The following is a 22,100-nucleotide window of genomic DNA, read 5'->3' as shown; positions in this document are numbered from 1 at the left end:
TGATGATTTTAAAAGAAAATTGTCATAGCCAAAGAACCAATTAATTTTAAGAATGAGGATGCCAGTCTGGACACAGGGTTTTCAGTATCTCATAGGAAAAACCAATATCCTCTGAAACAGAATAAGGAGAGGACAAAATGACTGCATTGTTCAGTAACTGTGTATACATTATATATTATTTATTCTTTATTCAATTTCATTATTTAATCATCAGGAAAAACAGAATTATATTTACCCAAATCAGTTAGACCTGTAGATTTCTATGTTACATGGTCACAACTGTTGAAAAATTATACAATTAGCATTTGAGTTTGCTATCCATTACACTCGGATTAAGCTCCAGTGTATTTTGAAAGCAAATGTCCTGTGTGTTTTCTAAACAATCTCCAAGTTTTGAAATATATGGCACAGGGAAGGTGTTTCTATTCATATCTTAGCAGTCCTGTAAAATTAATTAACATATTAAATGTGTTTAATATATAGTGTCATGCAGGTGGATATCCAGTTTTCCAGCTACAATTTACTGAGTTTTAAGGGATTACATTTTGGTAGGCTCTACTTATCACTAATATAAATTCTTAAATAAATTCCAAACTGTTGAAAAAAGCAGTAAGCCATGAAAAGGATCTTTTTAAAAGTCAGTTTTAGCTCAGTGTAAGAGGCTTTAGCTCACAGTGGACATCTAACAGGGGAACAATCTTACACAACCACAGACTGTTCAAAAAATAGCTGAGGGAAGTTTTGAGTATATTTCAATTTCTTTTTGCATCCCTGAATTTCATGATTGCATGGCATACATTATTCTATAATTGTGAAAGCTGCAAGGATTTTAGGGGTATACAGTTCTGTATACTTAATGGGCTCTGCTGGCTGAACTTGTTACATGCAGCAAAGGCTCTTTCATTCCCACATCAGCTGCCTCCATTCTACTCCCTCTTGCCCCTCTATTGTCAAAATTCTGATGTCTACCTCTTTTTAATGCCAAAAGCACTATGTCCCCTGTTTTCCCATTCTTGCTTTCCCATCACTGCCGTCAAGAACTTCCTCAGGAATGTCTGGCATTGATCAGAGATCCTGGCAGTGCCACATGACAAAGAAGCGTCAGAGAGCTCTGTACCCAGCTGGGATTCGCCTGGTGGGAAGAGAAGCTGTAGAGGAGCTGCCTGTGTCTGAGCAGGTCTGGTGAACTGCAGGAATAACATGGAATTTTTGTGGAAGAGGAAAATATGAAGGGCATAAGAAATGCATGAAATACAGTCTTATGTGGACTTTTCTCACTTTTGTGGTTAGTATAGGTATTTTATATTTAAACATTTCTCTCACTTTTTTCACTTTATTATGAAAACCCATATTCCTTTGCTTTTTAACTATGCCGCTTTAATTTCAGCATAGTTGAAAATTAGGACTAACAAATTCAAGCACTTAAGGTCCTGGCTAATACAGGGCTTTGTTAGCATAATTAACAGACATCAAGGCATATGACCTTGTTTCACTTGACTGAAGTTTATATAATTCAGTCTGAACAGTAGACAGAAGAAAATCAAGTAATTTTTCTGAATTCATGCAAAATAACTATGACTAGCTACTACTTGCAAAGAGTATGTCTCCAGTCAATTATCAAGGATATAATTGATTTTAACAGAATTGGCTTTTCTTTGTTTTCTATTGCTTGCTACTTCATTTATTCTTCGAAAGCTGGTTTGCTTTAGTCAGGATCATAAGGTCTTCTAGACTGTAGTGTATTTGGGTTGGAATTAAGGAAATTTTTTTAAACACTATGTCTAAAAAAAACCTCACAACTATTTCTTTTTACAAAGAGCCAGAATATAATTTATTTATTAAGTTCATTCGTTTTGGAAAGATTATGAGTTGTGTGAGTATTTGGATAGATAGAAAAAAATACAGCTAGAAATCCCTGAAAAAATCTGTATTTCCTAAGTCTTTAATTTATTCAACCTCTGCCCAGTATTGATTATGACAAGAGGATATCACAAAAGATGAATTCATTCGCTTTAGAATTGAGTCAGGGACAAGAGAAAAATTATAGATTTTCTCAAATAGATTATGACAGGTAATCAAACTGGTGACAAATTGCTGTCTGTAGATGTAGCTGGGGCAGTTGAATTAGACGTTTCCAATAAAAACTGGAGGATACTGGTCAAATACCAATTCTTAAATGGCCACCGTTAATTGGTAAGAAAGTTAGTGCCAGCACTGCAGCTGCCTACTCAGGCACTTGCCCTTCCCCCTCCCCACCCTCCCCAATGGAATATAATTTGCTCGTCAGTATTTTGTAGCAGACCTCAGAGTGATAGCATGACATGATCATTTATCAAACGGAGCCTGCCCAGAAGAGTGTCTGGTCCCTTTAGTACAGCTTATTGAAAGGCTGGGAAGTGAAAGCACTTTATTAGAGACAGGAAGGCAATGAACAACTAGAGCGTATCGAAAGGGTAATCATATTTCAGCACAGGATTAGTGTGCTCTTAGATAAACATACACTGGAGTAAGCATGTTCTGGGTCATTTATCAAGTAAGTAACAGCTAACAAAAATCTACAGGACTTTGTATACATTCATCAAAGTTAAACTGTATACATTTTATTTCAGTAAGAGACAACTTTGTGTTGCAAAACTATTACTTGGAAAAATTCTTTCTAATGAAATCTAGAACGCATTACAGACTTCAGTGATATTGTCTGAATGCTTAGGTAAGGATAAATAAACATACTTGCTAAATTATTTTTATTTTTTAATAAGTCTAGCCTAAAATATTTTACCCCTAAATTTTGTTTATGATTAAGTTTTAGCACATAAAGTATGGGAGTTACCACATTGCTATCCTGATACATGCTGATTAAGCCTTGCTGAATAACATTATGAGAATTATTTGCATTTCTTCATGTGGACTAGTCCTCAGAGTTTCTTGCATTGTTTTATCAGTATTGATTCTCACAGAATCAGACTTTTGCTCACTAGTTTTCTAAAAATATATTTTTATCACTGAATAACAATAGATGATAACAACATCATCATAGGTAGACCAAAAATTATATGGCTTGTAGGTATGAGGCTGTGCTGCCACTTTCTCTTCCATGTGATTTTTCTAAACATATATTTCCAAGAGGATTTTCTACCAAGGGAGATGAGCCAGCAAAAGCAATGTTACCCAAGCAATTTTCTAAATTAGAAGGAGCTAAGAGATATCTACATTGCTGGAGACTTCATTGTTGGCATTAGGCTACAAAGTTTTACACACACTGTGGTTTAGAATCTGTCGCAGCATGATTAATAGATTTTTCCAAATTATTACAACAGTAGAACATAAATCCTCTCTCTCCTATTTATACCTATTGTCTTGAATCCCTCCTTAAGCTTTTCACACATACAAGGAAAGTCTGTCAAGAATGGGAGTGAAATGAAATTTTGGAAAGAAAGTATTTCAGAAATTAAGGTGTCTGAGTGGAAAGGACAAATCTGCTGAACTTAGCACGTTTTTAACTTGAATTTATTGCATTTAAAAGACAGAGTAGTTTCATCTAGGTCATACTGCCCCTGGGTAACCAGACAGAAACTCAGATGGAGAAAGGTGTATTTCACTAATTTCACTGTGTAGGCCAATACTATAAGTGACCACCCACAGTTAGGTAGGGGGGATTACTGTTTCTCCTGTAAAATACAGTTCTACATATATATAAAGAGAGAGACAGTCCACTGTGGATTACATGATTTTTAGCTTTTTTTTTTAGTCTGTTCTTTATCTGTATAAAGTATTTATTCTTCCACACACTGATACTCTAAGGGCTCTGTAAGACCTTGAGGATACATTAACAGACATTGCATACAATACGAATTTTTTCATTGGTAGTTCCTAGGCTTTGGGTGCTTATCAGTGGGATTGAAATGATAATTTTCCATAGCTGGCACTACTGTATCCTTAAAAATGCAGCATCTTTCAATATCATCATTTCTTCTGTGCAGTTTTGATACATTCAGAGAATGCTGTGGACTACTCTGTTTGAAAATGCACATTCTTAATGTGCATATTAATACATTGAATGGTCTCATTGAAGTTATTTCTGTGTGCAGGATTTGGGCCTGGCTGAACAAATCACATTACTGTTGAATTTTACTCTGGAGTGGGAAACATAATCACAATATTCTGTTGTTTCACTTGCAGGATTTGGAGGTTGTATTAAAAAAATGGACAAAGCTACGCAGAATAGATCTTACAGGAAACCCCATCTGCCAAAAACCAAAGTACAAGGATAGGATTATAGTGCAGTCACAGACTTTAGGTAAAATATCAATAGCCCACCCATAACCTCCACTCTTTTAGGAAACAACTGAAAATTTAGTTGTTCTTGAGTAGTACTATGCATGTAAACACAGTTACTGCTATAGGTATTTCTGTCAAATAATGAATTTTTCATTGATGTACAGGGTAAAACTGCTTATGTAATCAACTTCACAAGCCATCTTGTTTGGCTTTTGGTATTAGTAGTCATTTGTTTTATAATAGATGATTGGTGAGATTGTTACAAGACAATTTTTTGTGTTCATATTCCAGATGTTGTGAAACTGGTTTTCAAAGATCAGTTTCATCTATTCCCCTATCAATCTCCAGTAGTTGCTAATGTGTTTTTGTTGTACAGTGCCAGTTGTGCTGATCCCATCTTACTGTGTTTGAATTTGTCATATAACATTCATCCTTAAACTTATAAGCAGTTCAAACTTATGTTGAGTGTATTTGTTAATCCTTATGGTGCAGTTTGTATTATTTTGCATAAAAATTTAGCATGAAAGGAAGAAACTGATTCTTCTATATCTAAATATTTATACTGTTGAAATAAGTAAAAAAATGCTATTTTTTACTTTTTTGGATAAAGGTGGCAATTATTTTTAAAGTTATAATTACAGAACTTGGTTTTTCTCAGAGCACAAAATATTGGCCATTAAGAAAAAGAAAAAAACCTATCGGCACAATGAAAATAACAGTGCCTTAGGACAGTTCTAATGCAACCTAAATTTGTGGCCACATGAGGTATTTCCTTTGGGCTGACTCAAAAATGCAGATGCCACCAATGAATCATAGAGCATAAGGTTTATGGCACCTAAGTGAGTAAAGTTAACCTTAGAGAGGCAAATCTGTGTGACTGTCTTCATGATCTGTAGGATTTCTTGATTGCTAAGACATGCAGTTTCAACCTGGATTTCTGCATTTACCTATATCCTGTGTAAGAGCATAACTTTTCTGCAGGACTTTCTATAAAGTCTTGCATGTTAAATGTGAAAGATTATATTTTCCTTGAAAGTTATAAAAACTGTAGATTTTTTTTGTAATTAAGACATGTTAACTCACTCTTGCAGCTTGAATATGAATATCAATCTTTATTAGGTATATTTTTTTACCAAAATACTAGAAAAAGAAAAAAAGACTTGAAAGGAATTAATACAGAGCCAATATACATTACATACAACTTTGTATAGCCCTTTAGTCCACTTTGTATCACAGAAAATGTTCTCTTTTGCAGAATCCCTCGATGGGAAAGAAATTCAAGAGATGGAAAGACGTTTCTTAATGAATTGGAAAGCCTCCAGAGCTGCCAGGAGAAAAAGCAATGAAAGAATGACAGATGAACATGCTGCCCATGAACAAGCCCATGAACAATTTTGTAAGCATATTAATCAATTACTTCATGCTTATTTAAAACTTACAGAAATCATAAAATTACAGCTAAAAATAAATATACTAAGAATTGTTTATAAGACACTTGTACCAGTGATGAGTCCAAAAGACATGAAAAGCAGTTGAGCTTTTCCAATATAAAATCTAATTTTAGCACTAGTTCATGTATTGTTTTTTTTCCTCACATCCCAATCTCCCAGAATTATGGAAAGGGGTAGCTAGTACATTTTGAATATGTAAATATTCACATTTACTTCCATGTTTTTAAAATGTTTGGCATTCTATAATAAATATGCACGAAATAGATCAGACTTTTAAAATTTATTTCTTGATACTTATTTGATCTCTGTGTATTGTTAGTCCTTTTAAAGGCCTTTGCAAGATACACATCTAACAGAAGTCCAAGTTTTAAACCTGGAAAGTAAAAAAGCCTTAAACTCTTTTTGAGGTTTAAAGGCAACCTGTTCTTCAAGTGAGAAAACAAAATAGTTTTGAAACTCAATCAACACCTGAAAGAAGCTGAGGTTTTTTAAAAATGGTGGGGAGGTTGTGGTTGTTACAGAGTTGACTGCAGGTTAAAACATAAATGACTTAAAAGCATGTCTTGCCATCTTGCAGGACTTGAATACAGGCATTTAACTTGAAATTACTCAAAATGGTTTGAATTACCATGCTTATAAAATAAAATTTGTGGCACTTACATTATTGCTTTTGGAAGATAAATTAATATGTTATTTTTGAAGACATGAAGGCTGATGCTCTGCCTGCCAGCACCTTAAAATAGTTGGAGTCTGCTCATTGCTTGGAAGCCATATGTAAATGGTAATGGTTCTGAAATGGTCTTCTGAATAACTACTAATACATTACTGCTATGTAATTGAATTTACTCCCTTTGAAATAACTCTACCTGAGTGGGAATACCTGTTTTAATATTCACCTTCGTCAGTGTTTGCAGCACATTCCATAATTCCAGTCAAAGTTTTCTGTTCTTGATTATCAAATTTGAGGTATTTCACCTTAAAGTTCATTAACTGTTTTCTATAATGAGATATATTGGAACCTGTGATCAATCACACTGAATATTAAATACATATAGTTTGGCTTGGGATATTGAATTAATCCTTTTTTCTTCTTGTTTCCTGCAGCTGACTCTGAAACACCTTATTTTGCTCTTCCTTCTCACCACAGTGACTCTGTGAAAGAAAGAGTAAATTTTTTAGATTTGGCTCACAAGTTGAAAGTTGAAAGAAAGCCTCTGCCAAAAATCCGTGAAAGAAGAAGTCAGGTGAAAACTCAGGTGTGTTTCTCAAACATCTTCCTTTTAGTTATGCCAGTTACTGCTTGTACAGCTCTTGCTGAATCAGTTGGAAAATGAGTACAGGAAGATAGAAATCTGAAATAATTTTTTTAACCATGTTATATTTATTGTCTTTATTTCTTTGAAAGACAGGATAATAGATTTCAGTTTCTGGTAACAAATCAGTGGACTAGCTAATAGTAGTAACTTTAATATTACTAGTTTCTGTCATATGCATTTAATTGCAATCATTTTCCACAAAGGTAAAATAAAATTGAAGTTAATTCTCAGAAGTAAGTTAGGGTGTGAGGACCATTGGGGAAGGTTGATGCTGTGCCTGGGATCATCTGGAGAAGGAGAAACAACCAGTTTTCACCATTACCACTTACTTCTAACAGCTATGCTCCAGTTTCACCTGTGGCAATAGTATAGTTAAGAATTTGGGACCTAATATCACTCCTTCCAGATTTTTAATGCTGTTTTTAACCTAACAGTTTTATTATTTATCAGCTGAACTAGCCAACAACAACAAAAAAAATCATCATTTATACAATGATGTAGATAAAATAAATAAATACATGCAACTGACACGGGTATTCTTTTGTAACTAAATCAGTAAATTACATTCAAGTTAGAATTTATTAGTATGTTTGACAAATTAACTGAGCAACATTTAATGCTATTTAATTCTTGACAACTTACCACTTTCCATTCTATGAGTTTTGTTTCTTCTGATTATTTGTTCTGATTAAAAATAGCTGCCTTTCCATTGAGAAGGGAAGAAGAATTGCAAATTACAAAGATTCTCTCTTTTTTTCATGTTTGTTCATCACATGACAATGGATATATTCTGGCCTAAAAAAGAAACTGAATTTGTAATATATGTGCCTGTTATTGAACTTTGTTCCTTCTCAGAAAGCACAAAGCAGTGGAGCAGTTAAGAATAAGAACTGCAGGAGCAAGGTACTCATTATTATAAAAAGTAATACTGTTAGTATCACTATAGTAGTACACTATTATTTTCCAGTGAATAGTACAGGCTTCTGAAATTTAGAGGGATACAGACTAATACTCATGTCATATAAATATGTTTGTGGGTTTTTTAATTCTACTGTAAGATGGGTTTGTCCACATGCTCAGTGTTCTGTCAGCTTGCATGTCATCTCTATTAGTGTCCTGTCTTTTGGGCCAGGCTGAGTAAAACCTTGCTTTCCATTTGCCATTGCCCTTAGTGCTAAAAAAGAATGGAACATGTGTGTACAACATATTTTTCCTGTAAGACCGTCTGATATTTCCTTTGAGACAAAGCATTCTGAGTCTGCTTTACAATGGTAAAAAGCTGTCCAATTGTTGAGCTTCTTTGCTTGGCAAATATTTACTCAGTATTAAAAATCTGGAATACAATCATGACTCTGTTGAAATCCCTTTTGTCCCTAGAAAAGCAAAGAGAGCATCTTCCATACTTGATTGAAATATGATGTCTATATTTTTACATTTGTAAATGAAACAAATTATTTGTTATTGCCACTTTATAATTATTAATTTACATTTTTAAATTAAATAATTTAGGTGTGGGGTTTTTTTACTGTTAGTCTGGAAGATTTTAGTCTGATTTCACAGAATGGTTAGAAGAATCTGCAGTCAGATGCAATACATTTAATATTTTCTCGAAACTTGTAAATGGGACTTTTAACTTAAATGCTGAAGGTTGCTGTGCTGTACAATTTCACGTGTAATCACTGATCCTGAAATGATCTAATCTTGTTAGTAGAGGAATTCCATACAAACCAAAGAGTCTTGGGAGTTAAAGGTTTGTGAATTCCTTAGAACATTTATTGGGAAAAAACCTCCAAAACCTCAAAAAATATAAATATTCATTCTCAGAGCTTATACAGATACAAAAAAATTACAAATCATAGTATTCCCTCGCCAGATTCACTAATTAGGGATATACATGAACGTGTCCACAAGTAACAGAAGGAAATTTTTTCAAACTGAACAAATATCTGTATTGCTTAATTGAAATTCAGTATTGGACCAAAGAAATTCGTGGGTTTTAATGTTAACCTCTGTGTTAGTCAAATAAATTATTCCAACAGATGTTTCCTCTTTCCGTATACATACTAGGTGATGTTTGACCTTGGCAACTGAAAAACAGGCATTAAATACCTTTTTAACCTACATCTAAGATCCACTGAGGATTGTGTGCAGCTTGAACAATGAAAAAAGCCACTTATCACTAGATTACTGAAATATGTCATTAATCTTTTCTTTTTGATGATCTAAAAACAATAGAAATTTTATATTGAATTTTAAATTAGTTTTGGACATTCAGAGAAAATTATGGATATTGGCAGGAAGTAATTAAAAGAAACCAAATCACTTAACTATTTTAAAGATACCTAATACTGTCCAGTGGGATACACCATTATTAATGTTCCTTGAGTAGAGAAGTTGTTGAAATTTTGATGTTGTAAACTTAATCTGTAACCAGGAGTTTCTGCCCATATTGCCTTACTCATGGAATTAAATATCGTGATAGGTATTTGTAGCAATTCAGAATGTGGTGGGAAAGTCACCTTTTGTCTCTCCATCATATGTTATGGTATTAGCAATATGGAAATATCTTTAAATTAAACAGTCAGCATGTAATAAATACTCTGCATTGTGCCAACTAATCATAAGCTACTCTGCTGCCACCATGCACATCATGTATATTTCAAGTTCTAGTCCAAAAGGTAGGAACTTGCAGTGAACAATGTTAGTTCTCCCTCTTCTTAGGCAGATGCTTGTATGAACATTGTGTTTAATTACTTAAATATTTATAAATGCCCTGAGTTGTGTGATTTGTGTGGTCTGAAATCTCGACAGGATCATATATATTTGCTAACAGGTAGGAATATGCATGTTCTGCATGTATACTCGGCTTTTGTTTATATGAACCTAACTAGCGTTATAATAAATAGAGTTATTAAGGCCTATTATGTGACAGGTTTTTGAGGAGAAATGATACTGAGACTATAATGCTATATACCCAAAACATAAGCTTTGCAATCATACACTTCATGTTACAGAATACAGCTCTCTCATTTGAGAGGGAGATGGGGAAAAACGTTACCTCTGAGTGACCTAATTCTTGTTCCCTTACTGAGTATAAATTTCAGCAAATATCTGAAAATTCAAAAATAAAAAATATCCTCAGTCTTAGATACAGGAGAAGGAGAAATACAGATTTAAGATATAAACCAGTGCAGTTTTAGCTGAGCATCCTCAAGTTGGTTTTAGCAGCTGAAGAGCTTATAAGCACTCCAAATGTATTCAGAATTAGGTGCATTAAATACTTAGAAATACAAGCTGGAGCACTTTGCCAGAGCTGAGAGCATGCTTAGAAAATACATGGAGTGCCTTTTCCAGCAGCCCATCTCACTGCCTTTCCTTGGTGATGGTGTTGAAGGAAAAATGTAAACATCTTCTTAGTGAGGTGTAGAAAGTATCAATCAGCATTTAGTGCTGAAGGCTGTGGAAGAAAAATGTAAGGAATTTACTTGCCATTGAATTATTCAGCCATGACATAGGATATGAAAGGAGTTACCACAATGCTAGATAAAGTATAAGAATCAAGAGATAAAGTGAAGTTCTGAAATTAAATAGGGTTGCTGAAGCAGAGCCATTTGAATGAAGGTCAGGTATTAGCAGTTTCTGGTTACTGTGGCCCGTTTAAGGTCTCAGCAGGCAATTCAGCCAGTCCTAGTGGTTGGTTCCCTTTTTTATGTGGAGAATATGTACTACCTGTAAAGGTGAATGTAAGTATTTTTGCAGAGACATAATTAATATTACAGTAATCTACACCCTAGTGGTATTTTTGGTATCCACATTTACATGCTGAATATGATGCTGGATGATTCTCCCCATGATTATTCATTCTCTGTTCAGAAGGAAAAATATAACTGTCATCACAAACATACAAGACACAAACAATGGCATTGTATTCTGTCTAAAGTTCTTTCAGTAGTGGTAATTTTAGAAAAAACAAGAAGAAGTAGGTTACTATATGCCAAGTCTATAGTACTTAGCGCTGCCATGTCATCCAGTGTCCTAAATGTAGTGATAAAAGCCATCTCTTTTTGCCGTGCCCTGCCTCGCCACTCCAGTTCTCTGCGCTGCTGCCTGTGCCCAAAGCTGAGAAGGAGTAACGATCTAAACTACACTGGCAGAACACGTGCACTGATAGACCCCCTGTGCCCTTGAAAAGAGTAAATTCTTATCAAACCACGGACAGAGAGCACATCTGCTGATGAGCAGATTGCCAGCTAGACTGTGCATGCATACTCCTACATGTCTGACTCACCAGATAGAGCATAGACACATTCTGGATGGGCAATCTGGCAGGAGCACATTTGCTTGCAATAGTCTGCTCCCTCTTCCAGGAGATAGGGGTGTTTCCTAGACATTTCAAAGACCAAATGGGACATGTGACTTGTCAGCCAGTAGGTGGTCAGCAGCTTACTGGGGCACATCTGGGGCTGCAGGCTGTCAGATGCTCTCAAGAACCCGGACTGTCTGAAACCTTCTACATAAAATACATTAATATTTAGAATGCTTCAGGTTGGAAGATCATAGAGTCCAAACACTCTTTCAGTATTTGCCTTCCTATATCACACATTATGTAGACACACTCCCTTCTCTGAAAAGTTGAAAGCAGCTGCTTTAACAAACCTGAGGTGAAAACGCAGTCACTGTGTCCCCATCTAGTAAGATGAGCTACTACATTTTGGAGGACAGCACTGCAACTACTAATTCGTTAGTAGCAGCTGTACCTCCTCAAATTCACTTCCAGCACCTTGGGATGTATCCCATCCAGTTGCAAAGACTTGGATATGTCAGATTTACCTTAGCAGTTCCTAAATTGGTCATCATCCACTGTTGATAGAATTTCCCCCCACCAAAAACTGTTCCTAGGACCTAAAATGTGTGAGACCAGACCTTACCAAGGGGGTACCAGTGCTTTTAGAGCTTCCACGGTACTGTTGGTGTGTTAGAAGTACCAAAAGGAAAAAAAATTAGATATCACTGCCCAAGTACCTTCCCTTGGTAATGCTTTTACCATAATCAGAATATATGTAATCACACAGTGTTTGAGTTACTGATCTAAAGTTAATATTTGATTTTTTTAATCCATAGCCAATGAAAAAATATTATTTTTTCTTAAATACCACATTAAAACCAGTGCAAGGTGTAAGTTAATGCTGTATTATTTCTTTATATATGCAGGTATAAAGCAGTACGCAGCACTGCCTGTGATACAGCTTTAAAAGCCATAAAGTTCAAAAGTTCTGAGATAGACAGGGGGAAAACTAGCCAGAAAACTGTCAGTGTTCAATATGTGTCCATTGATTCTTCAGGATGAGGATTCAGATGTGATCTGTTAATATGGGATAGTATGTGATTGTATTCAGAGTGTAACTGGTAAAAGTTAAGTGCAACTGAAAGGCTTCCTTCCCTGTTTTTCTTATGATTTTTTATCTCAGTGTGGTGTGCAAAGTACTATCCTGACTAACAGAGCTCTGAGGCAGAATTATTAATTGTGTGAACCTAATTATTTACAGTCACAAAATTATAAATTCTATATATTGTAACTGGAAACAATACTTTTTACTATGTTAGGGGGGAAAAAAACAGTGAAATTTATTCTAAGTCACTTGGCCTTGAAGAATTCTAGGAATTCACTGTTAAAAATGTTGTATTTGAACCTTACCTCTTCAATCAAACAACACTGTAACCAGAGACTACAGAAATTACTGACTACATCTTTCTGTTCTCTTAATTCTGAGCAGAATTAATTGCTGCATCAAAACCAAGATAAATCCAAGCCAGCTGTGAAATGATCTGTGTAATAGACTAATACTTTAAATCAAAAAGAGTTTTGAATCAGTAATCTCTTCATTTCTTGGAGAGTTAATATGTTAGACTCCCATAGTAACCACTGCTTACATGTCCAGTAAAGTTGGGTATAATCAGTTACACATAGTTTGTAGGAAAATGTTTTGGAATAAAAGACTGAATCTTATCTGATTTCAATTATATGAAAAATTGCTTTGATTATTAATAAGATTTTTTTCCTGATGGGACTTGAAAATTAGAAGTATTTGATACACATTTATGTAGGAAAAAATGTTTATACCATTTTTGTCCATGGAAAAAGTAATATCTGTAATAAAGGAATGTACAATACCCCAAATAGACAGATTCTGTCAATTCAGAATATTCTGGTTCCAGGTTTGGCACTGGGAATAAAAACAAAAGGGCTTTCACTGCAGCAGCCAATAACCTTGCAATAGTTAAAGATATTTTTTTCTCATCAGCAGCATTTGATAACACTGCTTATAATATTTGTCGAAATGTTGAGTGTTAATGACAATGGGAGCAATCGGTGCTTTGGTGTGGTTTTGGCATGAAGATCTCACCTGTCTCCTGTGATCTCTCTGATGTAGGTTGAGGAGGAATCTGAAGTAACAACAGAAGTAGCTTGAATTCTAAAAGCCAGAAGTTACAGGATGTGAAGATTTAGCCATTATTGATTTTCTTTTTCTCCCTCAAAGCTTACAAAGAAAGATACTGGTGTCTCTTTGGCTATGTTATCTGTGTCTTTTTAATCTCAAAACCAGACAAAATTAAGTATGTTGAACTTAACATTGCTTTCTAAGAACATCCAGAAAAATAAGGGGACTGCCTATTTATTTAGAAGCAATGCTTTGTCTCAAAAGCATGTAAAAACATCAGCACATGCTAGGCTAAACAGGTTGCCTAATCCTTAAACTTCCTCAAGAAATGAACTGGTTTTAGCCAGTGCCTTACCTAGCAGCTGCTTCTCTCCCTATATGGTACTCAGCAGTTGTGCAGAGGTGTGTTCACAGTAGTCATGGAGTCATTAAGGTTGAAAAAGACCTCTAAGATTATGCAGTCCAAATCTAAACCTAACACTGCCATATTCACCACTAAACCAAGTTGTGGTGAATATCAAACCACAGCCTATTCTAATGCTTGACCACCCTTCCAACGAAGAATTTTTTCTCAATACCCAATCTAAACCTTTCCTGGTGCAACTTTAGGCCATTTCCTCTTGACCTGTCACTTGTTACTTCAGAGAAAAAAACAGCCCCCACCTGTCTACAACCTCCTTTCAAGCAGAAAGAAGCTATTACCACATGATGTTTGAGAAGATCTGTAGTCCTAACAAATAATTTCTATCATTTGGATTTTTCCAAGTTCTGATGAATAACGTGGAACAGTTAGCAGAGGAGGTACGAGAAGATTAATGATGTCTGTGCTGATTAATTTTTTGATTGGGAGTATTGTCCATTAACTTCAAATTCTGTTTGTTTGGCTGCTTTGCACTCATCTGAGTAATGAAATAAATGCTTGAGACTTCTGATACTGGAAAATTCCAATCCTACGGATAAGAAAAGGAAAGCCTAGATTACAAATTGCCCCTGGAAGAAACCTTGTGTGAATGGCAGCTTAGCATCTTTGCTTATTGCTCTCTGAAATAAGAAAGGAATTTTTCCAGAGTAGGGAAATCAGGATCTGTCTTTTTGCATGGAATGTTTTGTGTATTTTGTTAACATTTATAAAGATAATTCGGTACAGATTATTAAAATGCATTTAACTCCTGCATGCATTCTCCCCTTGAATAACAAGATCTTCATCTTCATTATAAAGACCAAGATTCCAAAGCTAAGGTAGTAAATGAGTGGTACTGTAACGCTGAGGTGCCAATGCTTCTGTTAAAGTGTCGTGGTTTAACCCCAGCCAGCAGCCAAGCCCCACACAGCTGCTCACTCACTCCCCCCACTGGGATTGGGAAAAGAATAGCAAGGGTAGAAGCTGGAAAACTCATGGGTTGATATAAGGACAGTTTAATAGGAAAGCAAAAGCCACACATGCATGCAGAGCAAACCAAGGAATTTAGTCACCACTTGCCATGGGCAAGCAGGTGTTCAGCCATTGCCAGGAAACAAGGGGCTCATCACGTGCTATGGTTACTTGGGAAGGCAGATGTCAAACATCCAAACATCCCCCAGCTTCCTCCTTCTTCCCCTACTTCAGATACTGAGCATGATGTCATATGGTATGGAATATTCCTTTGATCAGTTGGAGTCACCTGTCCCAACTTCCCACATTGCCAGTTCCCATGTGCCCAGTCTCCTCACCAGCATGACAGCATGAAAAGCAGAAAAGGCCTCATCTCTGTGTTAGCACTGCTCAGCAATAACAAAAACATCTCTATATTATCAACCGTGTTCAGCACTAATCCAAAATAGAGCTCCATACTAGCCACTGTGAAGAAAATTAACTCTACCCCAGCCCAAAGCAGCATATAAGGCTGGTGAGTCATTCGCCTCAAAAATTCAAAATCAGTTCAAAAAAACTTCAAAATCAGAATATTCCAAATACAAAATAAAGCTCAGATGTGTAGCTGTTAGTCCCTTACTAAATCAGTACTAACCGAGCATGATACTTCTTTTTCTAGTTGTAGTCATCAATGATATTCAGGTCAAGAAAGACAGAAAAGCATACATTAAAAAAAGTTGATTCTTTAAGCAATTTCCAAAGAAGAATGTCAATAGTGTTGGTGAGCATGTTCACAGTGTCAGCTGCTGATTGCTCACTCAGTTGATAGATACTAACTAGAGTTACAGCACATTAGGAAGTCACCTCCAGATCTCTATGTCATGGTGCTATCTTTGCATCTTACACTTCCCTCTGCCTTACACACACCCATTTAAAACTATTTAATGGATCGTTAGTATTTGTTAAATGTGGGTTATGCTGTGTTAGCCACCTACAGCATGGCTTATTTTTCATAGGTTCTGAGTATTTCTGGATTAAAGATTTTAATTTATTGTGCGATAAATAAAACATTGAAGACCTGAATTAATTACTCCTGAGCAACATGTGCTATGGGGTTTCACAGAGTCCCACAGCCAGGCAACTCATGTCTAGCTAAAGGAAACCCCTTACAAAGTCTTGATACCCTGGTCTAACACTTATGTACACACACACACAACCCCAGAATGGAGCCCTACTGATACATATTTAAAATACATTTTAAAAATAATTACCACTAAGAAAATGCTATAAAAAGTGTATTGATACACTGTAATATGGCAATTTAACGTAACTGTGGAATATGCTGTGGTTCTACGGTACATTATCAACATGGCATTTGAAACATGGGGGAAAAAGTATTTAACTGGAAATCTTCAAAACATTTGTTTGGATTTGGAATCCATTATGCTGAGATTTCCCAAAGAAGCAAAAGTTGTGAACTGCAACTTATTTTTATTCTCCTGTGGCTGTGTCCTGCCTTTGATTTGCTCCCAGGCTACAGCTGGAATCTGTGGTACCTGACCAGTACAATCTGTGTGTGGCTTCCTGCCAGAGCTGTTTTACTCGGACAAGCAATGTTTCTGCTAGTCTCTGTCAGAAGCTGCACCATACCAGCAGGCAAGCACACTTGAGAAATCCTTATACAGAAATGGGAATGGGAGAAAATGAACAAATTGAAAATAAATACCCTGAATGTTCGTGCTGAATTGTAGCCATAAAACCAGAAACTAATTTGACATAAAGGGAGCAGAGTGTACCTGGAAAAACATCATTCTGTCTCTGGTAGAACTTCTTCTTACCTAAATCACACTGGAAATCTGGCTCTTCTGTGACTCTGGCATTTCTCAGATTTGAGATATACTGTGGAAGGTAAGGCAGGAAAAGTAATTCTCAGTCATTTGTCTGGGAAAGAAGAAGAAACAGCTGCAGCCATTTGTTACAGCTTTAGATTTAAATAGTGGGTTGATACAAGAAAATAATCACTGGCTGTCTTTGTGCTTATAACAGAGGAGGTGTCATCAGATGGGAGAAAGTCTTGATGGAGCAAAGAACAATTATTTCTACATTTCTATCTCTTTGGGTTTTTAAAATATATGTTCAAAGCACCCCTTTTTTGGTAATGAGGCTAACAGCCAGAGTGGTGTCTTCAAGCACTGCTCAATTTCTTACTGTACAATCTCCTTAATCACACTGCAGTAAGGTGGATTTGGTGTTGTCTAAAGATGGTAATGGGAGTTCCACCACCACTCCTCTTCCAACTCCTTCCATTGGATTTTCTGCACTGAGGCAGAACTCTGTGTACAGTTGGAAACTCAAAAAAACCCAAACCAAACCAAACCAAAAAACCCTCCCTGTCATTAATCCAATCAAAGCAGAGAACAGCACAGCACTCACAATCTGCTAATTTAGGGGGGGCTGAGAAGTCTCAGAGTGTTGGACATCTTCTAAGTTCTCTGTCAGTGACATAGCTGAGGATCCCACAGCCTAGTGAGGAGACGTCCTCCTTTGACTAGGCATTTTTTAGGTGGGCAGCAGACCTAGAAGCCTCCTTGGGGTGCGGGAGAGCTGATCCCCAGACTTGTGTGCTGGTTTGGCACTTACAAGATGATAGAGGAGCTCCAGTGGAAGTGAGGCTGGAAGGCAAATGTCCCTGCTCTCCAGGGAGTCTGGGATCAGTTCTTCCACATCACACCACAGAGTGTTTTCAGTACAAGCTTTAGGATATGTTCAAGAACTGCTTGTTGGAGCCCCAGGAGCTGACTGAGCAGAGGGATGTCTGTCGAGTGCATTTTTAAAGAGGTTTTGACTGCAGAAAGGATACAGAAATGCTCACTTGGGCTGGAGGCAGCCCTGGAAACCTTGAGGCCAAAAAAATCATGGCTTAGCAATGCTGCTTGGAGGCTCCTCCACTGTCCTCCAGAGAACCAGTGTCTTCATTCTCTTGCACCCTGGAGGCCAAAGGATGATCTGTTCTGCAGGTGAAGTCCATCACAGAAGCCGAAAGTAGCTTTTGTCAGAGTAGTCCCGATGGCTGAAGGGAAACCCCCACCGAGGCTGCCAGCACGAGGCAAAGGTAAACGTTGAGGCACAGTTTCAAAACTTAAATTTATAGATGAATTTAAGTACTTAACTTAGAATTTAGTGCTTAAATTCAGAACCTGTAGAGCAGCCCGACAGCATTCCTTGCCATCCAGCCCTCTCCGGCCCAGCGGAGGCGGCTCCTCAGTGTTTCTGGATGCCAGCCCGAGGGCAGAAAGCGCGGCGGGGCCTCGGTGGGGCCGGGCGGGGCAGGGTCCCTCCCGCGGGCAGCCCCCGCCCGTCCCCCCAAGCGCGGCGCTGCTGGAATTGTCGGGCCGGAGAGTTTGGCTGGGACGCGCCGACGGCTGCGGCGGGCGCTGTGCCGGGCCGGGGCTGAACGCAGGTGTCCGGCTCCCTCTGCCCCGCTCCCGCCCCGCCAGGTCCCCACTGGGCTCGTCCCTTCCCGGGACTTCCAATTACCGCTAAAGTTTAAGTCCTTAATTTTCTTGGCTGCAAACTCGGTAACGAATCGCTCAGACTTTGTTTTTCCACTGCTCCCGAGGCTTGATTTATTGTGTCTCTCTTATCGTACAATCGGGCTTCGTTCAAAATGTTATTCTGGGCTAATTCCATACCCCTGTATTTATTTTGACTGTCCCTTCTCATTAGCGTTACTGATTTTTAATCGCTCCCCGTTCCCTGTTAAATCCCCTCTCTGCCCGGCCGGGCTCGTCTTATCCCATTCGTGTTTCCATCCCGTGTGGGTCGGTCCCGGAGCGGTGCCGGGGCAGCCACGACCCTCTCCCCCCGCGTCTGTGGGACGGAGCTTCGCCCGGGGGAGCCCGCTCCGCCCGGGAACATCCGCGAGCCGGAGATGCGGCGGCGGGGCGAAGAGAAAGGGCTCGCTTTTAGCAGGGCATCGCCTGAGCTCCCAGCCCAGCGATTAAATTTCTCTCCTCCAGCAAAACCGTTACTTTATCCTAAGAAAAACAGCGCGAGCGGGGCGAGCGGCGGCGCGGGGCGGCGGGACCCGCACGGACCCGGGGCCGGGCGCGGGGGAGGGCGGGGGTCGAGGGGAGCGAGAGGCGATGCCGCCCCGACAGCTCCGTGATTGATGACCCAGCCGCCCGAGAAGGGGCGGTCGCTGTCGCCCAGGCCGGAGGGGGGAGCCCGGAGGCCAGGTGCGACAGAGCCCCGCCGCACCCACCGGCAGCCACGGCTTATAAACACCGGGGCGCGACGCGACGGGACGGGACGGGACGGAGGCGCCGGGAGGGGCCGCGCCGGGCTGGAGCCTCCGCACCGGGCGGGAGCGGTAAGTGCATCCCCAGCCGGGCACCGCGGGGTCCTGCCACGGCCCCTGCAGTCGGGATGCGGGACCGGAGCGCAGCAGCCGGCGGGGCCGTGAGCGCCGGTTCTGCCCCGCACACCAACAGGCAATTCCTATTTCTCTGCTCCGGAGAAAGGGTTTTCGTTACCTCTTACGGAGTTACACAGAGGGCAAGGCCTTTTTAAAACCGATGCAAAATAATTCAGATTCACTGTGTTTTGACCTCTAAGGAGCAACGGAAAAGTTTATTTCAGGTTTCCACCTGTTTGTTTTCAGTTTGTGTGCTCTGCTCTGGCGTTTTCCATCTTTTCCGTGTCTGTGTGGGCAGGATGCCTTCATCGCCGTTTCATTCATACAGCATATAAGACTAAAATAAATATCGTGCTGGGGTTTTTTGGTAAAAGATGTCAAACCAATCATGACTTTGTAGCGTCATGTAAAAACACAAATGCATCTGCATGCATTAGAAATACTGCACTAGAAGTGTTTTAGAAACAACATAAATACTTTAACTTACTTTTATAGCCCTGTTTCCAACTCTTTCAGGAGACCAGGTGGCAAGTGGGTGCTTGCAAAAATTACTGCGATTATTTTAAAAACCAAACCTCTTTCTTGTAAAATTTTAAAAGGGAAATGACTGTTGCCCAGAAGCTTTTTATTTACTTTAGCTTTTAGCAGCATTTTTTTGGACCATGAGGTTTGAGCAACGCATGGGCTTGAAGCACCTGTGATGGGTGTCCTGATTAACTCGGGGAGAAGAGTGATGCTGCCCAGACCCAGTGTGCAACAGAAGAGATCCTGGCTGTGGATCCAGGAAGGAACCACCATGCTTTGGCTACACAAATGTACATACCTACAGCAGATCCTTTGTTTCATGTAGCAGATTTTCCCAGGCCGTTTGCTGCTTGTGTTTGACGGGAAGTCTGGCAGCGGAAAAATTTAATTCGGAGTGAAACCTTTCATTTCCACAGCTGAAATTTTGTACTTTTCTTCCACAGGCCCAGGATTTTCTCTCATATAGATGTGAAGCTCCTAAACCAGAAACTCCAATTTCCAAGAGCACCCAAGGAGATGAGGTTTTTAGGTAAGTGCATTGCTATTTACTGTATGTCACTCGAAGTCATTCCAGTTCTAAATGTGGTTTATACACCAGCACAGCAAAATCAAAACTGTGTGTAAACCAAACCTAGCCCCGTATTTCAGTAGAGGAACAGGTATTTTTACTAACCCTATTTTCCTAACCTCAGTCTGTCCATATCCTTGGGTAATCCAGACTTCTCCAGTAATTGGGGAAGACTTCCTCCTACCAGTGAGATTTTGATGGGATGGTGGTGAGAAATGCTGCTGCTAAACATAAATTGTTAGATTCTTCTGCCAGTTTTCATGATTATCTTAAATGATTGTCTTGATGTCATCTCCACAATGGTGATTTTTTTTAAACTAAAATTCATCCAGATCTGACTATGCCTTAATACAATGAGCAAACACCAAGAAAAAAGCATATAACGATTTTTTTTTAATTTAGAAGCAATAGCCAGTGTAAGGACCATTTTTCAGCCCTCACTCAAGACAAGCTCATGAAGTCTTAATGTAAGATTTTATACTGATCATAAATACCACAATAAAAAAAGAATAGTGAGATTTTTTTTCCTTTGGCTTTGAGTTATAATGTGCACAGAATATTTCACAAATAATTTCAGTCTAACCTGTACTGCTACTGAAGAGATCATTATAACCCTGTGTGAACCACATTAATAGCAAGTTAATCACAATTAATCACCCAAAATAATAACAAAAAAAAAAATCTTCTAAATACCATCAAATTGTAGCATTGCAAAAAGGATTATTTAGAAACCTTTCTTTGTCTTTGATAGACACCTTTGACTTCAGTGTGTGCTTGAAATGCTTTGCAAAATCAAGAGGTAATTATTGTAAATGTAGATATTCAGTAATTTATATGCATCAATGTTATTTAAATTTTTAATTACACAGTATTTGGATGAAATTAAAAGGTTTAATAACTTGTTCCTGCCCTTGTCTAGCCAGGCTGTCACAGGAACAGACACTCCTAACACGTGAAAGCTGGGATCTGGGACACCCAGGAGGGCTGCTTGGCTGAATACAACAAGATCAGGTATTATTCCAGCTGAGAAGTGTTGCACTTTGGGGAATATTGATTGAATTGCATTTTTCTGTGGAACTGAATGAATTAAAAGACTGTGAGTTGTATTACAGGCAGAGCTGACTGACCAGCTTTACAAAAAGCTTTCTTTGGGAAAAGACCTTGTGGTCACTTTTTCAGCTTTTCCCAAAAAAATTTTTTTTTGTTTTCAAAAGGTTCTTTTGCCCCCCAATGGCCAAAATACATCTTACAAAATTCTTTTGAAGTTTGAAAATGTAGATGAGAAAGGATAAGCATGCAATTTTTTTAGTAAAGTTACAGGTGGGAAGACAGGAGAAGTCAGTTCCTGATCCTTTAAAATTATGGGCCAAGTTTTGCCCTTCAAAAACTGAGTCCCTGCTCTATGGCTTCACTTGCTGATGCATTTGAAAATGATATTTTTCTTTCTATAGTCCATGGAGCACTGATCACCTATGAGACTGGTCATAAAATTATTGCAGCTAAAATAGAAAAGATACCAACAGTTCCACATCCCAAATCATAGAGAGAATATGTTTTACAAATTGCCTGTGGCCTAATTTTTAGTTGGTTGTAGATGGAAACTGCTGTGGCTGCGCCTCTGGGTGGTGCCTGCTGGGTTTTCTCAGAAGTCATCTCTGGGCTATGAGTGACTCAAAGAATTTGCTCTGTGTAATGCTGTCAAAAAAACCCCAAATCAAATACTGAGCGTTGCAAAGATTTTAATTTCTGTTCTG

General features: G+C 38.4%; 1 protein-coding gene across 7 annotated transcripts in view; it reads left to right on the top strand.

Moving 5' to 3' along the window:
• Positions 1-22,100, top strand: part of PPP1R42 (protein phosphatase 1 regulatory subunit 42) — a 29,469-nt gene that overhangs the window by 7,147 nt on the left and 222 nt on the right. For 2 of the 7 annotated variants that reach the window (XM_088175820.1, XM_088175824.1), the window contains exons 6-10: positions 4,180-4,297; positions 5,534-5,674; positions 6,834-6,985; positions 20,222-20,307; positions 21,270-21,357. In XM_088175820.1, the coding sequence (XP_088031946.1) occupies positions 4,180-4,297; positions 5,534-5,674; positions 6,834-6,985; positions 20,222-20,307; positions 21,270-21,342 (570 nt within the window). In that variant the 3' untranslated portion in view covers positions 21,343-21,357. Of the gene's footprint in view, positions 1-4,179; positions 4,298-5,533; positions 5,675-6,833; positions 9,967-13,476; positions 14,643-20,221; positions 20,308-21,265; positions 21,358-22,100 lie in introns of those variants that run through there. The other 5 variants (XR_015807618.1, XM_088175833.1, XM_014872993.2 and 2 more) reach the window with 5 other exon arrangements.

Source organism: Sturnus vulgaris, chromosome 1 (assembly GCF_052056855.1).
Source record: "Sturnus vulgaris isolate bStuVul1 chromosome 1, bStuVul1.hap1, whole genome shotgun sequence".
Taxonomy (NCBI): domain Eukaryota; kingdom Metazoa; phylum Chordata; class Aves; order Passeriformes; family Sturnidae; genus Sturnus; species Sturnus vulgaris.
This window is presented reverse-complemented; position numbering and strand designations above follow the sequence as displayed.